The 25,077-nt window shown below is 35.9% G+C and overlaps 1 protein-coding gene across 1 annotated transcript in view; it reads left to right on the forward strand.

The window, feature by feature from the left end:
• Positions 1 to 969: 969 nt before the first annotated feature.
• LOC306877122 (retinaldehyde dehydrogenase 3-like) overlaps positions 970 to 25,077 on the forward strand; it is a 33,137-nt gene continuing 9,029 nt past the window's right edge. The window contains exons 1-8 of the mRNA XM_079428653.1: positions 970 to 1,125; positions 1,705 to 1,809; positions 2,452 to 2,592; positions 4,886 to 5,015; positions 9,707 to 9,768; positions 16,056 to 16,184; positions 18,288 to 18,401; positions 19,094 to 19,196. Coding sequence (XP_079284779.1) covers positions 1,027 to 1,125; positions 1,705 to 1,809; positions 2,452 to 2,592; positions 4,886 to 5,015; positions 9,707 to 9,768; positions 16,056 to 16,184; positions 18,288 to 18,401; positions 19,094 to 19,196 — 883 coding nt within the window. The 5' untranslated portion in view covers positions 970 to 1,026. The remainder of the gene's footprint in view (positions 1,126 to 1,704; positions 1,810 to 2,451; positions 2,593 to 4,885; positions 5,016 to 9,706; positions 9,769 to 16,055; positions 16,185 to 18,287; positions 18,402 to 19,093; positions 19,197 to 25,077) is intronic.

The raw sequence follows: 25,077 nt of genomic DNA on the forward strand, positions 1-25,077 counted from the left end.
AAGCCCAGAGAGGGGAAGAGACTTGACCTTCATTTAAAAGGTGTGGAACGCCAATTAACCGGAGCACCCAAGCTTGGAGGACGAGGGCACCTGCCTCCGCTTTCCCACGATTCCACCCCGCATCATGCTTGTCAGCTGTTCTTGAAATGCGAAAGATCATTTGTGTGTGAAGAAAAGTTTGCACTACTTTCTGTCCTTGCGATTAGCAACTCAGATGTCTCGGTTTGTGCGTGTTTCAGGTTTTTTAGTGCATGTTTTTCCAATGCAATTTTCCCTTCCCAGTGCGTTCCTTCCCATACGCCCAATTTCTCTGAGTCTTGCCCTCATTAGGAAGTGTTTAGAAACCTGCTGAAGTGAGAAATGGGCCCGCGAGAGCTCGTTGTCCTAATTAAACATTGACAAGAAGAGTGACAAGAAGCAATGGAGGGGAAACAATGGCAACAGTGTCCGAGTATGAGCCCGAAGCTGGGAAAGTCTTTGTCCCGCCGAACAAAAGCATTTGTTTGCACGTGTTCAACTCCACTCAACTTCACCAGGCCCAGGTGCAAAAACCAACTTCGTGATGAACATCAGAACACATCACACCTTGGCCCATCTGATACCCGGCCCGCCGTCGCTTCAAATCCATCGCTCCACCAGCAGATCAAAGCCATGTAAATATTGCCGGACAATTAATTCACACTCATTACCTCCAGTGCTTGACATAAAGACACAGCCAATCGTGTTGGGTTTCAGAGGCGAGCGGGTGGAACCAGGCTTTTGAAGAGTCTAAAACATTCCCGAACCGCAGCCTTTTTCCACGTTTGATCTCCTAAAACTTCATCACGGAAACTCATATCTGGAAAACAGCATGTTTTGTGTTTGAGAGACTGATTCACTAGCAGGTGGGACGGAGACTGTGTTTGTCATGGTAGGCGGAGTGCACACTTGCCCGAAAGGGGAGGACCTTTAAAAGTTGTTATAAAGTGTGCTGGATGGAGTGAACAGTGATCTGTGATCTTCATCTTTCACTGCGACCACGCTGCAATGGCACAGAATGGGACTATAGAGAACGGGCTCGCTCCAAACGCGTCCCCTCCGCCTCTGCCTCAATCTGTGAAAATCCCTGAGATTAAACACACGAAGGTAAGAGCTTGTCTTCAGCTTTTAAATGCAAACAAATACTAGAGCAAGTGGAGTTTTAGTCTGATTAGTCATTTAGTCTTTTTCAATAGAAACTTTAGGCTGTTACTATTAAAAATAAAGCATTTTAGAGTCTGGTGTCATTTACGTTTTTATAGGCCTAGTTCTTTAGAAAAAAACTGTACTGGTGTGTTAAAGAGCCAAAACAAAACTAATGCACTGATTTAAGAAACATATTTTGAGAACTGTACATTATCTTTAAGAAGTGATTTTTATAAGAGGGTTCAAAGTGTTTTTAAATGAGGGATACATAGTATTTACATGGACATGTTAATGAGCTAGTTATTTACATTTATTATTTAATTTTTACCTCATTTTTATTTATATTTGTGGGTAAGTTAATAAACTAGATATTTACATTTATTAATGATTTTACATTATTTTTATTCATATTTGTGGGCAAGCTAAAGAAGATATTTATATTTATTATTTTTATTTATATTCGTAGAAGTTAATGAACTAGATAAGTCTTAACTGTAGTAGAAAACCAGTTTCACTGTAGTCTGTCTGTATTTGTTGCAGATTTTTATCAATAATGAATGGCACACGTCGATCAAAGGAAAAAAGTTTCCTACAATCAACCCCGCAACAGGTGTCAAAATCTGCGAAGTCGAGGAGGCAGATAAAGTAAGATGAATTTGACTCATGTCTAATTAAAAACGGGGATTCGTGTACAGTGAATTGGGATACATGTACTGTATATCTGCCATACATTTACGAATTGTAATTTTTCATGTAGGCCTTATTAAAATTGGATTGCATTGTTAAATTATTAATATGAATATGAGACTGATTGTGAATGATTATTATTTATGTAACTGCAATTATTTTATATAGCTACTTGCGATTTGGAAGCTGATAGAAATTAGTTTAATTAGACTTCACTTTTGTCAGTTAAACTATGAATATGAGACTGATTTGAGAGATTGTATTTATTTTGTAATTGTGTTTATTTTATTGCAGTTATTGTATTATTTTGGCTGATGTACAATTTATTGTGTTGCATTAAGCAGTTAAACTATTGTACCTAGCCTATGAGACTGATTTGAAAATTTATCCGGTAAGAATTTTAGATATGTGGTTATTTAACTGTAATAGCCTATTATGATTTGGCAGCTGATACAAGATGTATTTAATCAAGAAATATAATTCACCATTAAATAATTAAGTCATCTGCAATTTCACTTTCAGACTGTTAATAAGAATCGCTTCACCTGTGATGTGGTTGTGGTGAGTGTAGTGTAAAGTGTTGGTGTGATTGTCCTCCAGGCTGATGTGGATGAGGCGGTGAGAGCTGCCAGAGCGGCCGGCCAGAGAGGCTCTGAGTGGCGGCGGATGGACGCGTCGACCCGCGGCCGGTTACTGCACAGACTCGCGGATCTGCTGGAGCGAGAGCGTGCTGTGCTCGCGGTGAGTCTGCCATGCCTTCAGCGACTAATCAGATCGACGCGACCGCGATTTCCACGCCAAATTCGCGTCGCTACTCAGTTGCTTAAAGTTGCTTTGTATCCGCGATGTATTGTTTTTGTATTTTTAACGCGAGGCCATTTTTAACTTATTGTATTGTACGAGGCTTCCGGTGACAATCGCTAGTTATTTACCTCAACAAAAACAGTCCGTGTTGAATTCTCAAACTGATATTTGTTATCATAGTATTTTAATTCATTATCATATTCAAGGACACACTGGTTTATAGCGCAAATAGTTTTCATTGTATAAATTTTTTTAATATTCTTCCAGTTACACAAATTTATCGGAAATTGAGTCAATGCAGGGTAAAGTTAGTTCTGTTACAGGTCTGCGCCTATTATGTTAGTAGCCTTTGCCCTTTTAATGCTTCTTAACCTTTCTGTTTTGCCTGTTTTCCAAGTTGTTCTTATATAATCTACAAAGAAATAACATTTTACTTGTTTGTAATTTATATGCCCGCTCAGACTCGTCAAGATAATACGCTCAACATAGGTTTCTGTTCTCCATCTCCGGTATAGGCTACATTTGAACGTATATCTTAATGTACTGAGTCATTTCCCTCAAATCACCACATCATGATAACTTAATAACTTATCAAATCTGAGTCTGGTTGAAGCATGTATTAAACTGAATGCAACAACATAATCCCGATAGCCTACAATAGGAATAAAGTAATGAATACAAGTCATCTCTCATTTAATATGTATTTACCAGAGCATATTATACAACCAAAGTCTCTTCTATAGTCTTTGATACAACGTACATTTACACCATAATTACGCCAGCAATAAATTAATAATAATCAGAAAAAATTGACGTGGGGAGTCATAATGCACAGCCAGCACCAAACGGACAGAACGGCAAAACTCAAAACTGAATTATAAGTGTCCCCATTTAGAATTAAACAAACTATTATTTTGACCCGAAGTTGATGCACAAAGTTAGTTGTGAAATGTTTGCGCTTTTCAGAGTAAAGCACCGGCAATTTAAGCATTTTTGTAGTATCTAAGCGCCAATCCGGAAGCCAAAAACACGGAAGTTGTGAAAAAGGCTAATTAATTGAAAGTCTTGCACACTCAAAGAAAATGGCAAATTCTGCGTTGCAAAATAAAGTGGGATACAACTTTTGCGTATTTTCAATCCAGCATTCATTACCTTCAAGGCAAATAATAATCCGATTTTTTCTTTCTATCTTTCAATCCATCCATCCATCCATCCATCCATCTATCAATCAAAAAGTGTTGTTTTCTTTGGTCACATTGTTGTTTGTTTCTCTGTACAGTATCACAATGCTTCAGTTTTACATAATTAAAGCCTTGCTTGAGTTGGTTTTCATCCTGTTCTACTGCCAGATCATATTAGTTACCGCATTTGTGAATGAAATTTTACAGATGTGAGTGAAGTAATGTTTTTAGATTGCATGTGATTGCTAATTGCAAACATGTCCTGTGATTCTGGAGTATAATTTCAATAACTCAGAGCACTGCGTATGGAAATAAAGAACAGATTTGGAGATAGAGAGGTTAAAGTGATCTCTGTCTTATGCTGCACTGCCTTGTTGTTATTAAGCCATTTACGGTGCCTTGTACAGTCGTGCATTGAATAAAATGGATGGATCAAATGTAATACATGCGCATTTCACAATTACACTCATGCAGTTTTGGATGTTTCCCACGTAAATAGATTCAAGTACAGAAATGCAAAACACACCCAGTCATCTAGTATGATTAATTTTGGGAGGCTGTCAGTAGCTTGAGATGTCAGATTGATTTTGCTTTAGAACTATAATCGTATTTTAAGTAATCTTGAACATAATATTGTTTTGTGCACAGTAATCGAACCATTCCAGCGCTGATGGGCATCATCCCATATTACGGCTCTCATGAGTGTAAACTCTGCCAAAGTCTTCAGCCGCGCTCTTACCCGCATACTTTTTTTTCCCTCACGTTGACATTGTTTTTATTGTTGGGGGGCAGCAGAATTTATTATTTGCATTATTGTTTAATTTCTGGCCGTACTAACTCCCCATGCACATTAAAATCTTTGCATCCTCTGCCATGCATAAAAAAGTTGTTTTATATCAAATTTGTAGCTCTCGAAATGAGCATGCTTTTCGAAAATGCCCAATAAAAATGCTTATTTGAAACAGATTGCTAATTAAATCATAACTTTATGCTTTTATGCTCTCAGAATGGGTTTGCAGGAGTTGATCTGAATGCTTTCTTGTTTCTAGACTCTAGAGTCAATGGACACTGGCAAACCCTTCCTGCATGCGTTCTTTGTCGATCTGGACGGCAGCATTAAGACCCTGAGATATTACGCCGGCTGGACGGACAAGATTCATGGAAAAACCATGCCGGTCGGTAAGTATCAAAGCCAGTTGAATGCATCACTTTGTCACTTGTGTTTTCAGTCAAATCAGATTCATTTAGTGCTGTGATTGAACATGTGAACCAGAGCTCAGTGATTATCAATTTAAGAATTTTCAAATAATGAGAGTGAATTTGAATTAAATTGGTGATGCACCACAGGATGTAAAATTGGAATTTTATTTGAAAACTGGGGTAAATTGGAGCATTCTGGGAAATTAAGTGGTTTTGCGCTTGTAGATTTCTTTAAATATTACAGAATATGTCTAAATGAAATACAATTTTCTGGCATTTAAAAAATCCTATGTTTTTGGAAATACGCAGTTTGCATGTTTATGCATAATTAATAATGACCTCAAGTGAATTATTTAAAAAAAGAAATACTTACAAGCAGGCATACACTACCGTACAAAAGTTTAGGGTCGGTGAGATTTTCTTATATTTGTAAAAAGAAGTCTCTTATGCTCAACAAGGCTGCATTTATTTGATCAAAAATACAGTAAAATTATTGTGAAATATTATTAGAATTTAAAATACCTGCTTTCTATTGCTGTATATTGTAAAATGTTATTTATTCCTGTGATGCAAAGCTGAATTTTCAGCATCATTACTCCAGTCTTCAGTGTCACATGATCCTTCAGAAGTCATTCTTAAATGTTGATTTGCTTGCTCAGGAAATATTTATTAATTTTTTTTAAAATTTGTGGAAACTGAGCGACATTATAAAGGATTCTTTGATGAACAGAAAGTTCAGAAGAACAAATATCTTACTGACCACAAACTTTTGAATGATAGTGTATGAATTCATTTAAATTTTAATTATACTTACTTAAAAGTGAAGTGTTTATTTTTTTCATCACTATTTTAAATTTAAGTAATTTGTAGGTTTTGGACTGGAAACCTATAATAAATAACAGTCATTATTTATGAAATTGCTATCTTCACTTTTAAATTTGAATGTAAGAATTCTGCTTCCTGTGTGCAACCGAATTCGCAATTTACAATTTAAAAGTCCCACTCAATTCAGCTCTGCTGTGAATTTAATATACACATCCAAGCCAGCCAGTGTTTCCCAAACGTCCTCTTCCTCTTCATACGAGAGATGAGTTAATGAGCATGAAAGGGTTGATGGGTTCCCTTCAGCCCTGGGTGGTATATCATCCCCCTCTCTAATTCTTCCTTTTCCCCCAGCATTCCTGCCACTCCAGGATACTCAATAGACAAAACATGCTTCCCTCCTTTCCCCCGATTAGATTCAAATAAAGCGTTAAAAGACGAAAGCCCTGGCACACAAAGGAAAAGGAAGAGGCTCTGATCCCTAATCACTGAGGTGCGACCGCTGGTGCCGCAGATGAGTCGGAATTGAGGAAATCAGCGGCCAGATAGAATATCTCGCTCTTTTGAGGGCTGGAAAACAGTGCGTGACTGAAGCCGCTTTGAATTTCCCCATTGATAACGGCTGCCAATTAGCATACGTCAACCACCTACTGCCCAACTCAAGTGTTTATTTGGAAAAATGTGTAGTTTACGGTTCATCATATTGGGCGAATTAACCCAAATTGTCGACACGCTAATTATAAAACCAATCTGGCCAATTTGACATTTCCACCCGCAGCCAAAGGTGGATCGCTGCATGGATGTTGCATTGGATGCTGACCAGATAAAGCTGTCTTTTCCATGCATATCTGACATTTGGTTGAGTTAAGCTTGTAAAGCCTGACATATAGTTAAAAAAATTTAATGGAAAAGTTTATTGAGCGTTTAGACAAAATCCTCTCCCAAAAAATGTTGCATGTGTTTTTTGTTGTTGTTGTTGCATATTATGTCTCATATAGTATGATATAGTGAGAATATAAAAAAAAAACAGCATAAACATGCAATTTGCTGCAGATGTTGATATTTATATGGTCAAAAAGTAAGATGAGAAATGCTTGGAATGTAAATCAATGAGATCTTTATAACAGTATAACAAATAGGTACTTAACTAAAATGCATATAAATGTCTATATATTTCCCAGTAATATGTCAAAATGTATAATTGCAATGCAATACAATGATGATTGAGAGATGAAAAAATAAATATTCCTTAAAAGCCTGATTATCGTGTTTGATACTCACATTTGAAAAAAAAAAAAAAATTACTTCAGTCCAGTAAATGTTCTTGTTGAAATATAACTACTTAATTAAAGATTTCTCAGCAAAAAGTATGAAACATGAGCTGAAGTTTTTACAGTTACACAAAAAATATAATTGTTTTACTTGCTAAAAAGTATAAACTCAGTCAGACGACGGAAGGCATGGAGTAGATTGTGTGCAACAGGTTTTTCAGCAAAGTTTTGATTGTGTTGATGATTTAAAATTTGTGTATCAAATATGATACCCTTTCATAGGGTTTAAGCTAATTCAGTTCTTTGATTGGATGTAATTTCAGAGCTGTGGCTCCACATAAATGCATATTAAACCTCAGATATCTTCTATTTTTTGGTTCTCATGTAAATTTAACCTTTGATAAGCAGTGCTGTCGGATCAGTTAGAAAGGGCTGTTGGCTGATCCCAGCCAAAGATGAGCATTGTGTGAGGGAGTCGTCAAGTCTGTAATCACCCCGACACACTGCAGCGTGGGGAAACACGAGAAGGTCAGGGCTCGGAGAGGCCGGCTGTGCTAGATTAACAGGCGTGGCTCCCACATATCCCTGGACACTTATATGAAATGTCACGCATTGACGTTTGTTGTTGGGCTGTAGTTTTAATTGGATGACTTTCAGTTCGTCTTATGAAGTTCACAACACCTAGCTAGTTGCCTTGCTGCCTGTTGTTTACATAGGTATCATCCTAACTAAAATGCAACCACATATATGACTAATTTGGACCGCTGTAAATAGACAGCAATTTCTGTCAAATTTAGCTTTAATATTTTGCTAAGATAATTCTGTAATTCTCTTAAAAGCATCACAAAATATCGCACACACTAACATTAAAACGTCCAAATTTTAATGCATAAATACTAAAGTTCAATTTATATATGTGATCCTGGACCACAAAACCATAAGGGTCAGTATTTTGAAACTGAGATTTATTCATCATTTGAAAGCTGAAATATGTATGAAATAAATAAGCTTTCCATTGATGTATGGTTTGTTAGGATCGGACAATATTTAGCTGAGATACAACTATTTGAAAATCTGGAATCTGAAAAATCTAAATACTGAGAAAATCACCTTTAAAGTGGTCCAAATGAAGTTCTTAGCAATGCATATCACTAATTAAAAATGACGTTTTGATATATTTGCAGTAGGAAATGTACAAAATATCTTCATGAAACATGATCTTTACTTAATATCATAATGTTTGGCATAAAAGAAAAATGGATCATTTTGACCCATACAATGCATTTTTGGCTGTTGCTACAAATATACCCCAGCTAAAACAAATACAAATGGACTATTTTGTGTGTGCTATATATTTTTGTTTACTTTCTCACAGTTAAAATAAATTAAAATGATTCAAATTAAAATTCTATCACGTATTTGACATTTTGCTGTTCAAAAGTTTGGGGTTAATTACTAATACTTTTTTGAAGAACTTAATGCTTTTATTCAGTAAGGACCTATTAAATTAATCAAAAGTGACAGTGAAGACTTAATATTACAAAAGATGCTATTTCATTTGATGTTTATATTCATCAAAGAATTCTCAAAAACCCTTAAAAATAGCAGTGTCCACAAAAATATAAAACAGCACAGCTGTTTTCAACATTGATGATAATCATAAATGTTTCTTGAGCAGCAAATCAGCATATTAGAATGATTTCTGAAGGATCATGTGACACTGAAGACTGGAGTAATGATGCTGAAAATTCAGCTTTGATCACAGAAATAAAGTACATTTTATTTACATATTACAACAGAAAACAGTTATTTGAAATTATAAAAATATTTCACAATATTACTGTTTTTACTGTATTTTTGACAAAAAAAAAAAAATGCAGAAATTAATAGCACTCTCGTGCTGCTCCAAACCTTTCCAATATCCACACTTCAGTTCACAGAGAAAATAGTAACAAAGAGGTTTGCACTTGATGGTGAGTAAATAATGAAGTAAATGTTAATTTTCAGGTAGACTTTGTTCAATAATCAGTCGTACCAAGGCCACTCGAGTCTTTCACTGGATACACGTTGGAACAAGGAAGTGGTAAATTGGCCAATCTTAGTGGCATTTTCCAACGGAAAGGTTCAAGTGCGAAGAGATGTGATAAAACAGCATTGCTACCTTACATTACCCCGACTGGATATCTGACTCCTGGGAGAGAGAGCAAAGGGAGAAGGAGAACGGTGAGGGTGAACAAAGGTGTGCATCCAAGCCAAGAGCAGATCAGCAGCGGGTTTGAACTGCTGCCCAGACTTCTCACACACCTCAGGCCTCTCTCGTTTCAATGTGTCTCCAGTGAAAGCAGAGGAAAAAAAGCAGCAGAACATATACACTCTTCCTGACCAGAGCTTTGTGTGGGCCATTGAAACCGTCGCTGTGTGTTTTTCCCAATGCTTTGTCTCTCATATTTGGTTTTCGGTGGTCACATCCAAGAGCTTCCCAAGGAAACAATGATTGTATATCAAAGGGAAGCTTAGTGTGTTATAACGTTTAGTGCCTCTTGACTTCCTCATTGCTTTTTTTCTTCCTCCCAACAGATGAAAACTTTGTGTGTTTTACCAAACATGAGCCCGTCGGTGTTTGCGGAGCAATTATTCCGGTGAGTTTGTGGCTATTTTTCATTCGCATTTCATTTGTGGAGCATTTAACATCAGTTCACAGTAGGCAAATCGTGAGTTTATGGCATATCCCAATTTGTAATTGCCATTTTTAGATGGAAGTAGTATTTTTCATTCTTCTTACATTTTTTTTTTATTATTGTTTATAAAAAAGCCCACAAATAATCTTCAGATCTTTGAAATCTTTACCTTTATTCAGAGACTATAAAAATACAAAAGTGCTCAGTGAAAAAATGAAACATTTTCAATATCAAGAGGCCGTTTTTTAATGATTAAAATTAATGTCATTTTTATTAGTCATCACTGTTTAGTAACTAGAATCAGTGCAACTAACTATTTTCTGTAGTTTGGTTGTTTTCAAAAGCTTTTACGCTCTCACTTACATGAAGCTTTAGTAAGACTGATTCATTTTAATGAGTCGTTTAATTTAAGTTGTTTGTTTAAATGCATCGGTTCACTTAAATTATTAACTAAATCATCTTTATTTTTTATTCTTGAATATGTATCGGTAAACAGTGATATTATAATATTTATTACAATCAGTTTATAAAATAATACACTTTTCTTTTTTAACTCAATAAATAAACACACTACCATTCAGTAGTTTGGGTATAAGTTGGTAATTTATAACACATATACACACACAGAGATAGATAGATAGATAGATAGATAGATAGATAGATAGATAGATAGATAGATAGATAGATAGATAGATAGATAGATAGATAGATAGATAGATAGATAGATAGATAGATAGATAGATATAGCTGAATTTTCAGCATCTACTCCAGTCTTCAGTGTCACATGATCCTTCAGAAATCATTATGCTGATTTGATGCTCAAGAAACATTTCTATTATTATCAATTTGCACAGGTAAAATAAACTTGTCTGTACATTTTGTTAGGAGCTTGTACATCCGATTATAAGTAGTTTGTGGAATGATAATGATAATCTGTGAAAGCAATAAAGCATGAAATCGCTGTATTATCTGATTAATCCTATTCTCAAATACTTGAGCACTTCATTTGTGAATTTGACAGTTTTGGCATTTAAATGGACAAAGTAAAAAAGAAACATGCTTGGACACAGTTTAGATCATAAACACAATAGGATCCAGCGAGTGTTGAATCACACATACATGATGGCTTTGTTTATATACTGTAGCCAACGCCTGTCTAGAGTCTTTCAGATGCATGTAAGGAAACACCTTGGATAAAGAGACACACACACAGACGAACACAAATGCACCGCTCCCTCTCGCAGACAGTGCACTGTATTTTGATTTCACATGCCATTGAAGCTTATGAATGTTTATGAAAGCTCTCGACTCTCTGTAACCACGAGGCCTTGTTTGGTTTCCTTACTGTTCAGAGGCTGTTTTCTTTCTTGACGTCACTCTGGGAATCTTTTGTGAAGCTTTAAATCCGCACTAATTCCAATTACAGCGTGACCGTGAGCTATGAAACGAAAGTGCGATTCGACTCTCGTGTAATTAAATATCTCCTATACACCCACCAAAGATCTCAACACACGCTACAAAACTGTACAGATACTCAGAGCTGGGCAGTAACTGATTACATGTAATCTGAGTTACGTAATCCGATTCCAAAAATTAAGTATTTGTAATTAGATTACATTACATTTTAAAATACTCGTAATCAGATTACAGTTACTTTTTTATTGATTACATGATTACATATTATTCACGCAATAGCAATAGATTATTCTTAGTTATAGCATTTAACCACTGAATTTTCCATTTTAGGTGTTTTCTCAACGTTTCATAGCGTCAACTACTGATGAACACATACATTTTTATTTGAATTATCAGTGGTTTATTTAACAAAGTATTACTATGACTGTCTTTACAAACTACATCTTCAATAGAATGTACAATGACATCGCTAAGTGGTTGCTAAGCAACACCCTAGCAGCCACCTTAGTAAATGAAATTAAAAATAAATCTGTTTGAATTCTGTTTAATACTCTCACCTTAATTGAGGTGTTGCTATGGTGTTCTGAGGGATTGCTAGGGTGTTGCTAGGCTTTCCTTAATGGTATCTAGGGTATTTTGAGTGGTTGCTAGGGTGTTTCTAGATGCTAGGCCACCACAATGTTAACAAGATGTGGATGTGAGTGGTTTAGGGCCCTGTGATTTACACAATGTGGAAAACACGGATGGAATCGCGGAATCCAGTCATGAAAATGGAATTTACAGTATAACACGGAATGTCACGGAATTCGTCAGATTTTCGATGGATACATCAAAAGTAGGTCAGTACACTTAAATCCAAATGCAATATGGACTAGTGTCTGTGAATATTAAGCCACAAAAATACCATTTAAATATGAATCCTGCATGTTCTGCTTACCTCTGTGTGAATGAATGGCGCAGACGTGCGGTTTCATTTACTATACAAATACTGCCCGGAGATTTCAGCATCTGTCGTCTCAATATATGAGTACATGGACACATGAACATAATCTCCAGAGCTGCACTGAGAGTCACTTCATCAGCATTTTACCGTTTCTTTTGAGAAAAACTATCATCATATCACAGGCTACGCACAGAAACTTAAATCTCTTCACAGCAAACCGTCAAAATAAAAGTTTGGTTTAACTTGAAGAAACCGTGACAGATATATTACTTAATGTACTGCTAGTGCTTCAAAAAAAATTAAGTTTCATGATTTCAGTTAATTAGACATGCTTTTTGATTAATACAATTTAATTTTGAACTATTAAAACAGAGTCTAGAAAAATGTTAACGGGAGAAAGAAAAAAACTGAATCCAGAAAAATTTTAATGGAAAAAGCGGAATTTGGGAATAACTAAAACAGAATTTGGGAAAAAATAAAACCGATTTCATAGGCCCCTAGTGGTTGCAATGGCATTTACAGGTAGTTGCTAGGGTTTTCTAAGTGGTTGCTAGTGTGTTTCTAAACGTTAGACCAGCAAGATGCTAAGGAGATGTGGGTGATTGCAGTGCCGTTTGTAGGTGGTTACTAGGGTGTTCAGAGTGGTTTCTAGGGCATTTCTAGGTGTTTGCTGGGGTGTTGCTAGGGTTTTCAGAGTGGTTGCAGGGTGTTCTGACTCTTTCAAAGTTATGAATGTTATGTAACACCCTATTAACCACCCAACAACCTAGTGTAAAAAAGATGTAATCAAAACTGTTTAATTTAGTCAATCTTTTTGAAGTCACACCCTAGCAACTGCAAAGAAAACCTGAATTCTGCAACTTTGCACAATTTTTGCCAATACTCTAAATAATCTAGTTTAATGAATGCCATGCATCCATAGGGCAGTAGTCTTTGTTCAGGTAATAATAAACAAAGTTATCGTATAATTAAAGGGCCTGTTTGAAGATTCTGGGTGGGTAATTCTTGACTATAAATCAAGTTACTGTCATCACTGAGCCACCATATTGTCTCAATTTTCATAAGATACAAAAGCCTACAAATCATTTATCAAATCAGTCCATCCAAGAATCTTAGTTAATCAATGAAAATGGCTTTTTATTGTCTTACGTTGCTTTGGAAACAAAGTACAAACTGTTTATAGACACTGGAGATTATATCATAAAGTCATTATTCATATTTGGGATTGGTTTGGTGGTAATTAGAGAAAGCAATGCTGGCTTTCAGCACACATGAGTCACTTGGAGAGAAAAATAAGAAAAGTGAAAATGCAATCCAGAAACACGTTTAATTGCCATGACAACATCCAAAAAGATGTAAAAATAACAACTCTCTACTGGTAAACAAGTGATTTGTGTACATATTTATGTAACTTAACAAAGAACAGCAACTGACTTGATGGTGTGTTTTTATGTAAAGACGGCTGAGGTAACTTCAATGTTCATGCCACACTTTATTCACAAGCCTTTTCTTCTTCTTTTAGCCTCTGTTTTATAAAACTTGTGGCAGCTACTGCAGAACAACCACTCAGAATACCTTAGCAACCACACAGGAACACTCTCAGACCACAACACTTCCAAAAAAAAACAATACAGTTTAGTGGCAGTCAGACTGAAATCAAACTAGCACAGCTTTACTGATGTACATTTGTTTGTTTATTTGATTTTATAGACTATGACAGAGAAACAAGTGCTTAGCCGTCTTTACAATTTCGTCTTTGAACTGTTTTTGCAGTAGCTCTATAGCATCGCTGTTGAAGAGTCATTTGCTAAGTCACCTGAAGTTATCATGTGCATTGTAATGTTCGAAGCGAATATCATAAAAATGTCAGTAGATTGGGAAGTTTTTAAAATGAGCGGTTCATTCATAAATTCGTACTACCTTACCTTCACGCTGAGGAAATGCAGACAGAAGACCGATTGGACGCAGTGCTGAAAAGGGGCGGAGCTACATGGTCTACAATAAGGGTGGGGTTGGCAGCTGTTGAATGCTTGAATCTGATTGGTTGACGAACATTGTAAGGTGTGCAATTATTTTCAGGGAAATGCATGACTAAGTAGTTCCAGGCAGGTATTGACCGTATAACATGTCCATATCACTACGCCAAATGAATTCTGTTATTTCAAAGGTCTTTACAGTATACAACAGCAAAAGAACCAAACCCCACAAATACATTGACCAACAAAATAAGTATATTAAAGAAATATGTTTTTGCCTTAAAATTACATTTTATTATTATGTACAGAAAGCACATACTATTTTTCTCCCGCTCTCACTCCTGTACAAACACACACACACGTAGTAGGCCTACAGGCATATCATTGCTCTTTTATTTTTCTATTTTATCAGTAAAATAGCTCAGTAACTTAAAAGCAACATGACATTTCCCACTAGCAAGGTAATAACGACGCTGTTCTTGAAGCAGAGGAATGTATAGTTTCGCTATTAGTTGAGACGCTGCTGCCGATCACTGTTGAGAGATGCACATTCACACACGCTTAATTTAATAATTCTGTCTAATAGCTTCATTATTAAAGCTGCAGTCCATAACTTTTTTGGGTTAAAAATGATCCGAAATCAATATTTGAGCAAGTACATAACCAGCCAGTGTTCAAAACTATCACCTTACTTTAGCCCGATTCACAACGGTTAGTTTATAATAATGTTTTCTCTTTTGAGTGGTGTAGGTAGGTTTTCGCGGGAGATTCGAGCATGGCACTGTGTCATTACGTCAGTCTGTAAACATAAAGAAGTTGTCCCAGCTAGTATGCTATCGCATGTGAGGATCCTGCAGGTGGAGAATCGTTTATAGCCTTTTCTCACAGCAGCTGGAATAATTCAATTTACCATTTTGATGGCGGATTGTAATCCAGAAAAGATTGTGTTTATGAAACACATGTGAATGAAATTAAATTACATTCCAGTTTTAAATGTGCTTCTGATTACAAATAGCCTGGGATTACACAAGAATTGTATTTTAAAGAAAACCAATTCGAAGGGAGCATAGTTTGCTTGGGTTAAAATAATTTCTTAATATGAAATTCGAATGGTGTCACAGAAATTGAAATCTACACACTAATACACACTATACTCATCGTCACGCAATGCTGATGTTGTTAACATTAATAATTTGAGAATAAAGTATAACAATAAAAATAATTTGCACGGTTTGATGTGATATGAGCTAACTGATCGTTAGATTAAATCACCATTGGTAGCGCGATTTATTGTAATGCTTTTTTCCTCAGTTGGTCAGAACAAACGTGGCAGACTTGTTACTTGTTCAGATGACAATATACGGTGAAAATTCTGATTTGGGTCATATGTTCCAAGACGTAGGCTAGAATATGTGATTCCTAAGTACAGTAAATATCCACACCAGTGCGGTGACTGACAACTACACATACTCCTCAAAACATTAAATTCATCCGCGTTGGAGCCATGCCGGAGCACAACCCCACGCAAGCAAGATAATTCCACACAGAGCTGCAATTCCAGATTTTACAGAGATGGCGACAAAGAGGCAAAACTTACGGACTGCAGCTTTAACTGCGTTAGTCTGCTATCATTGGCTCAATCCTCTGTTACTGGTTTTAAAACGATGTTTCTGAAGTACAAAAGCACACAAAAGCATTTTAAAGACAAAAACCTAATGAATGTCTTGAAATACAACATCTGAACAATGTCGTGAGGTGTGGTAACTGTGATTGTGTCTGGTGCACTGAATTATTAGAAAATAACGCACATGACACAAATTACCACCTCGAGTGCGCATTATTTTCTAGTAATCCAACACCCCGTTGTCAGCTATTTATTGCATAAACCGTTTAATTGTCTTCTGTATTTGTAGTGGAACTTCCCTCTGCTGATGTTTATGTGGAAGATCGCGCCAGCTCTGGCCTGCGGGAACACGATGGTCATTAAACCGGCTGAGCAGACCCCGCTGACGGCTCTCTACGCCGGAGCGCTCATAAAGGAGGTGAGGGGGCAGTGGGGGCTCATTGCTTTGGTTTGGCAATCTCGTTTGTTGAGCTGAATTTATTAATATGGACATTGATGTTTGATTGCATCAGTGCTGCCTTTCTCGCATCCCAGATTTTGTGGTTTGATTGTGCGCATTGTGCAAACTTTATAAGCCAGGGTTTCCCAGCCAGGGCTTCATGATTGATCTGCATGGGGATCTTGAGATTATGATGCCAAATTAAAGTTTGGCAGAGACTTTTTGCACCCCAGTGGATATAATAAAGTATGACATTGGTCTCTGGAATGCTTGATTCTGATTGGTCCATTGTAAGACTAAGCAGATATTTTTTTGTATAATTTGTTACTTTTTATTAAATTAAATAAAGCAAGCAAACAAGCAAGAAATAAATAACAAAGCAAATTTTTTATGAAAAAATTAAAAAAATAAATAAATGAAAAAATAAAATAAAGCAAATTTTTGGGATAATTTGTCACTTTTTTTGTATTTGTTACATTGGTCTCTGTAATAGTTGATTCTGATTGGTCCATAGTAACACTAAGCAAATATTTTTGTATAATTTTGTTATTTTTTTTATAAAATAGGATAAAGCAACAAATAAATTAATTAATAAAAAGCAAATAATTTGTATAATTTGTTACTTTTTATTAAAACTAAAGAAATAAAAAAATAAAATAAAGCAAATATTTGTGCATAATTTGTTACTTTGATAAAAAATAAAATAAAGCAAATATTTGTGTATAATTTGTTACTTTTTATGAGTAAAAAATAACAAAATAAAGAAATAATATAAAATAAAAATATTTTTATATAATTTTAAAATTTTATAAAATACAATATATAACAAAATAAAATATTTATTTAAAAAACCATACAAAACATTAACAATATTGTTGTCTCTCTTGGATTATTTGCATTTCTTTGTATTGTCTTCATGTATAAGTCGCTTTGGCTAAAAGCTAGGCTATCTGCTAGATTCATAAATCTATAAAATCATAAATTTATAAAATCTAAAGGTACTAGTAATTTTTTAAAGGTTACGGTATAAAAAAAATCTTTAAAATACCTTTTTAAAAAAACTAAAATAAAATGCATTAAAATAAAAAAAACACTCAAAATATTGTGTTTGTAGAAGGTTACGAAAGGATAAATGAGTGGGACTTACATACCATTTGTCTTTGTCTTTAGTATCCTTTTACTCACTTATACACTTTACTGCACTGCACAGCACACGGACACTTTATCACTGACATACACTTTACTTTTTATAGAATCTATATAGAATCATATTCTATTTTTTATTCTCATATCTATTTGTTATTTTATTTTATTGCTAGTTTATTCTGTATATATGTTTACTGTACTTTTTCTATTTGTATTTTTGTAAACTTGAGGTTTTTCTAATTTTGTTGGACAATTTGTTGGACAGTCGTACAATACATTTCACTACATGTCGTACTACGTATGTATATGTATGTGACAAATAAAATTTGAATTTGAATTTGATATTATGCCATTACAATATAATATTATGATACCTGATCTTCTATGCAAAAATTAGTAATTAAATTAATTAAATATATTTATTCAAACGTTTGAACATGAATTGCAGTCTTAGAGTGGTATAAACCAGGTTGGGAACCTGGCTGTAATACAAAATGACTCAGCTGCATTGTGGGTAAGGAGTTATTGCTCTGTCTCTGTTTATACAAAATGCTCAAATTATCATGTTTAATTCCTCAAAGAGAGCAGGACACATGAATTGCTGTAATGACAAGGACTAAACTGCACCTGCAAGCCTTCAGTCAACCGCCACTTGCCTTCTATTCAAGCCGTATGTATCTAAAAAAAGAGATGATTTATGTCTTCATCATCATGAATGAGATCAATGCGTTTTAAATCCTCAAAAGAAAAAGCATCTCTTTGTGTACGTCAGCAGTCTTGCTGTCTCTGTCGCCATGGGCAATTTTTTGACCTATTCATTTCCCATTTTATCCTCTTCTTTTAGAGGAAAGAATTAAGCTGTATCAAACAGTATTAGGCTAGTATGTTTTTATAAGTAAAACAAATAAAGCCCGTTCTTTCCATCATGTCATACAGGCCGGTTTTCCACCTGGAGTCGTGAATATCGTACCTGGGTTTGGACCAATGGCTGGAGCTGCAATCGCCAGTCATATGAACATTGACAAAGTGGCGTTTACAGGCTCCACGGAGGTGAGGAAATTATGGGAAAAAGCTCAGCAAAATCATGTTGCTCAAAGCCTGAAGAGAAATACAAAGATGAACATATACAAATTAGTGTGAATGACATAAATGCGATTGCTGACATACAGTAAGATTTTTTTTCTGCCAAAAAATATACATTTTAAATAAATATGGTAAGCAGTGCAGCTTAGAGAAATATATTTTTAAAATGAAAAATATTTTTATATATTTAGAAAATATATTTAGACCTTGTCATGCCAAAATGTACTTTGAATGGCATTAAAATACATTTATGGTCTGCCAATGTATTTTAAAAAATATATTCTGTATAATATTTTTGCAATTTTTATATATGAAAATGTATTTAATGATTTATTTATTTCCATATGAGAAACTTAGATTGCAGAGAAGATTAACAGATACATTTGAGATGTTACGTTGAGATTTATTTCCCCTGGAAATTTGTGTCACACCTCAAATACTGTTAAACCATTTTGTCCAGATATCAGTTCTGATCTGCATTTTTCATGTGAGCTGAATCTGGGTGCTCTGTACTGTAATGTTTCAAAGTGCTGTGCTGTTTTGGGCAAGTTTAACCGTCATTATCTACATAATAAACCAGCTGATATTCATAAGAGCAGCTTGTGGAGGCATCATTAGTGAGTGCTCACGTTATTGTCCTGTGCTGTGTTTGTGTTCAGGTGGGCCAGCTGATCAAAGCGGCAGCGGCCAAGAGCAACCTGAAAAGAGTGACTCTGGAGCTGGGAGGGAAGAACCCCTGCATTGTGTTTGCTGACTCAGACCGTGAGTGATGTGGTTTTCCAGATCCCACCGCTCAAACAATAATGACTGCGCTGGGAAAAACAGGGAATGGGAACGATATGTGCAGCATCCTCCCAAATGAAAAGCTGGCGCGCTCTGTTTAAAAGAGGGGAGAGTATTTAGATACTTAAGAGACACGTGAAAATGTCTGAATGTCATTGCATTAGAAAACAAAACCCAAGTGAAAATTAATTTTCAAGGAAAGCAACACACTTTAATCAAACATTTGCAGGTGTGTTAGGTGTATAATAACGTACATGGCTCTCTGCAATATATGATGTTTTTTGATCCATTGTGGCATTGAGCTTTCTTTTAGCATAATTTGTTACTTTATTATATTTATTTTATTGTTTTATTTCATATATATATAATAGAGTTAGTTAGTAAATATATATATACACCTCTGAATTCAATAATGAAATGCCTTAACTGAAAATTGAGTGTTTAATCTTATTTTTATACATTACTGACACTCTATCCTCCAACTTGATACTATTAAGTGTTTTGACACAATCTGTATTGTTAAAAGCGCTATATAAATAAAGGTGACTTGACTATATATATATATATATATATATATATATATATATATATATATATATACAGTATATATATACAGTATATATATATATATATATATATATATATATATATATATATATATATATATATATATTAGGGTTGTCAACGTTAACGTGGTAATGCATGCGATTCATCTAAAAATTTTAATGCGTTAATATTTCTTTAACGCAAATTAATCGTTTGATAAGGTTTGACCCCAACTTCTTGCCATCATCGCAGCGCGGAAGGTAATCATTGCCTGCGTCCCAATGTGCACACTATCCATCCTAAATTCTATGTGATATTATTAATTTTCAATACTATTTAGGGCAGTTAGGGTGGATAGTATGCACATTGGGATGCAGGGATTGTGTGATTATGAGGCACCGGGCTAGACAAAAGTGAAGCGAACGCGGAGAGAGAGACCGAGTGTGTCCGAGAGAGAGAGCAACAGTGCGCGAGAGATATGTATACTCATATGTGATAAGGGTACAGCGAACCAGTGTTGCCAGGGTCGCAGTTTTCAGTTGACAGGAGGGGCAGCTGGCCTCCGACGAGTCTCCGTGGACAAGACAAGACCGACATGACAAGGAAATTAAAATGTTCCTGTGGGCACAACAAGACTTAAAAACGGCACTCCTGGCCGTGACATGTGGACTGGATCCACGGGACCTGGGAATGGCACTCCTGGCCGAAATTAGGGAACTGGATCCACGGGACCTGGGAACGGCACTCCTGGCCATGATTAGGGAACTAGATCCATGGCGGCGACCGGCAGGCTTGTGTCAGCGGCTGGCCGGTGGGCTTGAGTCAGCGGCGGGCTTGCCACAAGATCTTCAGGCGGGATTGGGTGAGCGGCAACGATCTCCCACGAACGGCGGGCTTTAGGGAGCGGCAACCCTTGAACTTGACTGAGAAACAGGAACAAAACAAAATAACTTTCAGAAACGGAAAACAAAAACGGTGAAAAGGGGTGCCGCTTACTGTTGTGGTCTGGTCTTCTGTCACGATGCACACACGAGGAGGATACAGGAACACGCAGACGAGGATGAAACTCAAAATAACAGTCTTTAATCAAATCCAAACAAGGCAGGGCAAGACAAGGCAAGGCTGACACAGACAGGAACACCGGGGAGTAACGAGTAGACCAAACCACACGAAACTGAACAGGCAGGAACTAAATACAGAGGCTAATGACTAAAACACAGCTGAACAGAATAAACTAATAATCACATTAAACAAGGATAGGAAAAAAAAACAAATAAGGAAACATGAGGCGGGAACACATAACACACACGACAGAGGACTGACACATACGTGGCGGAGATGTGAAAGGTTCCGTTTCCTTAAACTAGTTTGTCATGCATTCCTTTATTTCAACACATTTACAGATAAATCCTAGTATTTTAAATTTGCAATTGTGGATTAGGACTGTGATTAACGCGATTACATTTTTTAATCGATTGACAGCACTAATATATATATAGGACAGGGGCATAGAAAGAGAAAGCCTTGTCACCCATAGATCTTAAACGTGTTTGAGGAACAACCAACAAGTTTGACTGAGAGGAGCGCAATCTACGACTAGGAGTGTATGGATGCAACAATTCTGTGAGGTGATGAGTTGCCAGGCCATGTAATGCTTTAAAATTAAGCATCAAAATGTTAAAATCCGCTCTAAACCTGACCGGGAGCCAATTCAAGGATTCTAACACTGGAGTAATATGACTGCCAATCCTAGTCCCAGTTAAAATCCTGGCGGCTGAATTTTGTACATATTGCAGCTTATTAAGCGTAGATTTAGAAGCTCCGGCTAAAAGAGCGTTACAATAATCTAACCGTGAGACGACAAAGGAATTTACCACCATTTCCGCGACTGTGAAATTTAACATAGGGTGCAATCTTGCAATATTTCTGAGGTGGCAAAAAAGAGGTTTTAACAGTGCTCTGGACAAAAGAATCAAAAGACAGATTAGCATAAAAAATAACTCCAAGGTTCCTCACTCGAATCTGGACTTCCAAAACAGAGCCATCCAGAGTCAAGGACAGATGCCCGGCTTTAGAAATTTGATGACGGAACCTATAAGCATAACTTCAATTTTATCACCGTTCAAACACAAGAAATTATTATCCATCCATGTTTTAATATCAGTAATGCAGTCAGACAAATAAGCAACGTCAAGGCGCTCATGAGGATTTGAATGTATATAAATCTGCATATCGTCGGCATACAAATGATAATGAAGGCCGAGCAATCTCAAAAGGTGGCCTAAAGGTGACAAATAAATGTTAAAAAGTAAAGGGCCTAAGACCGACCCCTGAGGGACACCAGTTGACACAGAGCTAATCTCGGACCTATAACCACCCATAGAAACAAACTGGGAACGGTCAGTAAAATAAGACCGCAACCACTTCAAGGCAGTCCCAGACACACCAAACACTCTATCAAGATAAGTAATAGACTGTGATCCACAGTATCACGCTCTTAGATCAAGAAGAATAAGAACAGATGTTGCACCAGAGTCAGAGTCATTGGTGACCTTGACCAAGGCAGTCTCAGTACTGTGAAATTTACGAAAACCCGACTTAAGAGGCTCAAAAAGGTTATTAACTGTGAGATGATCACACAAATGAGAGGCAACAATGCTCTCAAGTAATTTTGCCAAAAACGGGAGATTTGAAATAGGATGAAAGTTATTGAAATCATCTAGTGCAACGTTTTCTTTTTTAGGTACAGGGGTTACAGCAGCAATCTTTAATGCTGCTGGAACAACCCCAGTCTGTAAGGAATCATTTATAGTACTGAGAACAGCAGGACACAAAGCATCAAAGCAAGATTTAAATAAGCTAGTGGGAATAGGGTCAAGCAAGGAAGTGGTTGATTTCATGCTAGATACCTCCCGTTTAAGAGTCTCAGTATCGAGTTGAGGAAAGTTAATAAGAGAAACACCAGTGAACTCAGGTGAACAGTGACATGTGGTGGTAGAAACAGGCGAAACAGAAATTTGTTTATGAAAATTATTAAATTAAAGAAATTAATTACATAACTGCTGAGAAACAGGCATGGTAGAAGCAGCATCAACTTGAAGCAGGCAATTTATAGTTTGAAACAAGTGTCTCAGGTTTCCTTGGTTGTTTTCAATAGTCTGAGAAAAATAAGAAGATCTTGCAGACTCAATTAATGCTCTGTAATCACCCAGAAGATCCTTCCAAGCTAGATAGTAAACATTCAAGCCAGTGAGATGCCATTTACGCTCCATTTTCCGACAAGCAGCCTTCTTAGTGTGCAGATTGTCATTATACCATGGAGCAGAACGAGCGAAAGTAACCTTGCGTGTCCTCAGAGGAGCAAAAGTGTCTAAGTTAGCAATAAGAGTATTATTCAACTGTGAAACCTTCTCATCCAACGATGTTAAATGCAAATCACCTAAAATGGAAATGACAGAATTCGAAAAAGCAGTTTGATCAATAGATTTCCACTTCCGGAATGTTACAGTTCGAGTGGTACGCACACTTGGTCGATGTAATTCCAAATCAAAGAAGACAAATGAGTGGTCCGACAGACCAATGTCAACAGATGATAACTGAGATGCAAATGAGCCATTTGTAAGCACAAGGTCCAGTGTATGACCTTTGCAATGTGTCGGACTTGTTACCAATTGCGAAAAGCTAAAACAGTCCAGTAATGATAGAAATTCCTTTGCCATTACAGAGTCACTTTGGTCCACATGAATATTAAAGTCCCCCACAATAAGGATTCTATGGAACTTCGGGGTCAGCATTGTCAAAAAGTCAGCAAAATCAGACATAAAAGCTGCATGAGACTTAATTTGAGGTGGTTTGTAGACAGTAGCAATGATTGTAGAAATAGAGCCAGAGACACTTAAGACCAAGCACTCAAATGTTGAATTTTGAGAAATGGTCACAGCACTGACGTTGAACTGCCAATTGTAGACAGCAAAAATACCACCACCTCTACCAGATGACCTCAGGAGGTTTAAAGTTCCAAATCCAGGAGGAGTGATCTGATTAAACAGTAGTCCATCATCTCCTTTATGCCACGTTTCAGTTAAAAACAGAAAGTCCAAGTTTTTATCAGAGATTAGATCAGCTAAATGCAGTGCCTTATTATTCACAGAGCGGGCATTAAACAATGCAGCATGAATCGGGCTATGTGATGAAGACGGCAGTGGTTTATCCTCCATGCAGGGGACAGATATTAAATTCCTATGATCGACTCCAGTGGAAGGCAAACAGTTAATCTTATGCCAGCATGTAGTGACAAAGTTAAATATATTAGGAGGAGATGAAACAAAAAGGCTGCGCCTCGAGCCCCGATGTAGGTCTCGTTTAGGATGCAGCAAGCCAGAATCTTGACAAAGTTCATATAAATATATATATATAAAAATATAGAATAACATTTTTCTAAAAATTGAATGACTTGTTTTTCTCTTTTGGATTTTTTTCTCTTTGTATTATCGTCATATTTAAGTCACTTCGCATAAACGCTAGTATATTTTCTAGATGAATCAATTTAAATCTAAATTTACTAATCTATGGTATCATAGGGTTAACTTTTTTTTTTTTAAATGTACATTTTAAAATGAAAACGAATTATTTCTTTTTATTATTTATTAGTAATATTATTACTAAATATTACACTAATACAATACAACATTACAACATTATTCTGCTCTTATATATCTTATCTAGTAATTAATTTAATATGTTTATTCAAATGAACATGACTTGAAATCTTACTAAGGTTTAAATGATAATGCAAAAGATTTTGTGTTGAAACTAAAATCAAACAGTATTTTGTTTGTGGCTCATTAGTGGAACATGTTCATAGTTCATATTTTCATCCACAAAAAAATCAGTAAAGTTCCGTATTTTTGTCTTGTTTTCCATTACAAATGTCTAAACATTCTTAAATCAAGAGACATTTATTTGAGAAGCATACTGACATATGATATTAAGTTAAAAATGTATAAAACGAAGTGACTTTCTGCTATATATAGCAATGATGCAAGAAAAATGATCTTGTTTTCCCTTTGAATTAAGATGATTATTCTTACCCCATTGGCAGTTGTTTTTTTCTCATCTTTAAGCAAAAAGTCACTTAGTTTTGATGCATTTTTCAGCAAACAAATCTTAATATCGTATATCATTATGCTTCTCCAGTAAATGTATCTTGATTTAAGAATTTGAAGTGTTGTGAAGCTTCTGCAGTATCTGAGTGCATGTTTAGTAAATTTTCATCTAATGCAATGACATTCAGACATTTTTGACAGCTCAAAGA

The sequence above is a fragment of the Barbus barbus genome, assembly GCF_936440315.1.
Source record: "Barbus barbus genome assembly, chromosome: 2".
NCBI lineage: Eukaryota > Metazoa > Chordata > Actinopteri > Cypriniformes > Cyprinidae > Barbus > Barbus barbus.